Source organism: Hydra vulgaris, chromosome 10 (genome assembly GCF_038396675.1).
Source record: "Hydra vulgaris chromosome 10, alternate assembly HydraT2T_AEP".
Taxonomy (NCBI): domain Eukaryota; kingdom Metazoa; phylum Cnidaria; class Hydrozoa; order Anthoathecata; family Hydridae; genus Hydra; species Hydra vulgaris.
The window spans coordinates 33,683,539-33,686,371 of record NC_088929.1 but is presented as its reverse complement, the minus strand read 5'-3'; the positions used below and the strand labels follow the sequence as shown (position 1 = coordinate 33,686,371).

Here is a 2,833-nt window from a genome sequence, read left to right as displayed (position 1 = left end):
TTTTTTTCTTTCCTTCCTTTTTTTATGACTTTTTATGAGCGTTTGTTTAAAGATGATTATTAAGATTGTTAACAAATTATTTATGCATTGAAAATAAATAATTATTTACATTCTAATAATATTTTTATTTATAATTATAATTTTAATATTTATATTTATCTTTTCTTTTCTTTTTCTCTTTTACCGTTAAAAAAACGCGACCTGTCACATAGAAAACTGTCCGCAGAGTAAGTTATCCGGTCGGACATTTTACTCCGGAATAGAACGTCCTAGTCTAGGACAATTTACTCCGGAGCAAACTATCCTACGTTAGAGTAAACTGTCCTACTTTTTTGCAGATTATTTACTTCGGACCGCTCAAGCAATGTGTGTTAGCGTTTGTTTAAACGATGGTTTGAGAACTCGCGCATTATTCTACGGTATAAAGAAAACTTTAACACTTTTTATACAGTCGACTCTCGATATCTCGAACACTAAGGGGACCGGAAAAAAAGTTCGAGATATCGAGAGTTCGAGATATCAAGAAAAGGGTTGAAAATAAATAAAATTGCCCGACTTTCATTAAAACAAGTTATTTTTCTGATAAAAATCATTAACAACAAAAACTACAACTTTTGGAAAAAATCTGTTATCTGATATTGCTTTAAATTATCCATCTTTTCCATCTACATTAAATCCTCAAGTTTTAGTGCTAGGGATTGTATTTCATTTCCGTATTTTGAGCTGTATAGCGAAGCATTTTGAATTGTTTCAAAAGCAATTTCTAATTGAATATCAGATGGGCGTGGCGGGGCTTCGACGTCAATAGCTTCGTCAACGCTATCTTCAACTTCATTATCGTCGTTTTCAAAATTAGGGTCTAAAATCTGAGCAATGATTTCAGCATCAGTAGCAAGTGAACCGGTGGTTACTACATCGCAATCTAAACCAATGTAAGATTCCGCTGAGAGATCTTCTTGGACGGCACGAGGATCTAACTCTCGCAAACGGTTAAGTTCTTCTGTCAAAAATTTAAAAGAATGATCATCATCAGCTTCTTCAATACTCTTGTTTGTTTTGCTGATACCAGCTTTTTTAAAGCAGTTGATGACAGTCTCCTTCGACACAGCATTCCACGAAGAAACAAGATCTTTCATTGCTTGAAGTATAGAAATTTTTGGCATGGGTTCGTTATTATCGACAGCCTTGATACACAAACGCACAATTTTGTGACGATAATGAGCTTTAAGACTTCGTATTACGCCTTGATCCATGGGCTGAAGGACAGATGTGGTGTTAAGGGGGAAAAATATTAGGTTGATGTTGCTTAGCCCTTCAATGTGTGGGTGGGCAGAACAGTTATCCACCAGGAGTGCTACTTTCCTGTCTTGAGCACGAAAAAATGAGTCAAGTTTCATTACCCATTCTGTAAAAAGGTCTCCGGTCATCCAACTTTTTAGCTGATTTTTATGTGCAAGGAAGTTGTTTAATGTGCTTAAAACACCGTGGGTTTTTAGATTTTCCAATAACAAACATAGGTAATTTTTCTCCCTTTGCACTCCCTGCTGCTATGCCTGTTAGTCTGACTTTACTATTTTTTCCCCCAAAACATTTTTCTCGTGATAAATGGTATGTTTGGTTAGGTAGGCACTGGTAAAATAGTCCAAACTCATCGGCATTGAAAATGTTTTCAAGCTTGTAATTCAAAAGCAATGTTGGAAGTGTAGTTTCATTCCACGAAGCAGTCATATTATTCGTCACGGCGGCACTTTCGCCTGAGATTATTTTAAAGCTGATGCCATTCCTAAAAATAGGAACAGAATAATTGAATTTTAATTACACGTTTAAAAAACTAAATAAATTAAATATAAACAGATACATGTTATTTGTTTATATTAAAATTGAACAAGATTTGACAAAATTTAACTGACCTTTCTTTCCAATTATAAAACCAACAATCAGATGCTTTAAAATCCAACTCTCCTAATGCTTCTGCGAATTTTAGTGCCTTTTCTTTTAGTATGGTACCATCAATTGGTACTTGTTGACTTCTTTTTGCAACGAACCACGAGTATATGGCATTGTCTATATTTTTGAAATTACCACTACGAAGTTTCTTCCGTTTAGATTTTGTGCCATTTTTTTCCAGTGAGGTTAATAACTTGGTTTTATTTTTAATCCAGGTTGATAATGTGTTCTTTGGGACTCCATACTTTTTGGCAACCTCTTTGTTAGACATCCCAGTCTCTAGGTCTTTTAATGCCTTGCATTTTTCTATTATAGATTTGTTCGTGAGTTTTCGTTTAACGAGCGCTATGTTGCTGCGTTTGACAAAAAGAATAAATTATATATTAAAGGAAAACTTTTCAGAAATTCGATTCTTAAAAAAAATCGAATTTAAAAATCGAATTAAAATTTTTTTTTTTCGAAAATTAGAATTTAAAAAAATTAAATTTTATTAAAACATTTTTGAAAAAAAAAATGTTGAAAAGTTCGAGATAACGAGAGAAAATTGCCCTGTGGACCGAAAATATTGTTCGAGATACCAAAAAGTTTGAGATAATAAGGTTCGAGATATCGAGAGGATTTTAGCCTAAACTAGTACGTTATGTCCATGGGACCGCTAAAAAAGATCGAGATACTCAAAAGTTCGAGATATCAAGTATTCGAGATATCGAGAGTCGACTGTACTAGGCATAATATTATTATAATTAACATAGTAATATTATGCGTCATGTAACTTATACAAATAAACCTGAAGCTTTTTAGGAGTAGGTACGGGGCGGGGCGGGGCGGGGCGGATCAGCGGGGCGGATCATTCAAGTAACACGGCACTTTAAATAGTTAGATTCAG

General features: G+C 34.1%; 2 protein-coding genes across 2 annotated transcripts; both read right to left on the bottom strand.

Annotated features, from left to right (window-relative positions):
* Positions 1-665: 665 nt before the first annotated feature.
* Positions 666-1,427, bottom strand: LOC136086284 (tigger transposable element-derived protein 4-like). The gene has a single exon (XM_065808576.1). It carries the CDS (start codon positions 1,425-1,427, stop codon positions 666-668), a length of 762 nt encoding a protein of 253 aa, XP_065664648.1.
* Positions 1,428-1,446: 19 nt separating this feature from the next.
* Positions 1,447-2,218, bottom strand: LOC136086283 (tigger transposable element-derived protein 4-like). Its single transcript, XM_065808575.1, has 2 exons — positions 1,911-2,218; positions 1,447-1,783 (listed from the first exon to the last, which is right to left on the bottom strand). Exons 1-2 carry the CDS (start codon positions 2,216-2,218, stop codon positions 1,447-1,449), a joined length of 645 nt encoding a protein of 214 aa, XP_065664647.1.
* Positions 2,219-2,833: the final 615 nt, after the last annotated feature.

Bases quoted from the DNA above. Each gene is read 5' to 3' on its own strand.
- LOC136086284 (XM_065808576.1), bottom strand. From the start codon at position 1,427: ATGACCGGAGACCTTTTTACAGAATGGGTAATGAAACTTGACTCATTT.
- LOC136086283 (XM_065808575.1), bottom strand. From the start codon at position 2,218: ATGTCTAACAAAGAGGTTGCCAAAAAGTATGGAGTCCCAAAGAACACA. The intron at 1,784-1,910 runs GTCAGTTAAATT...TCCTATTTTTAG, and splicing joins TTTTATAATTGGAAAGAAAG to GAATGGCATCAGCTTTAAAA.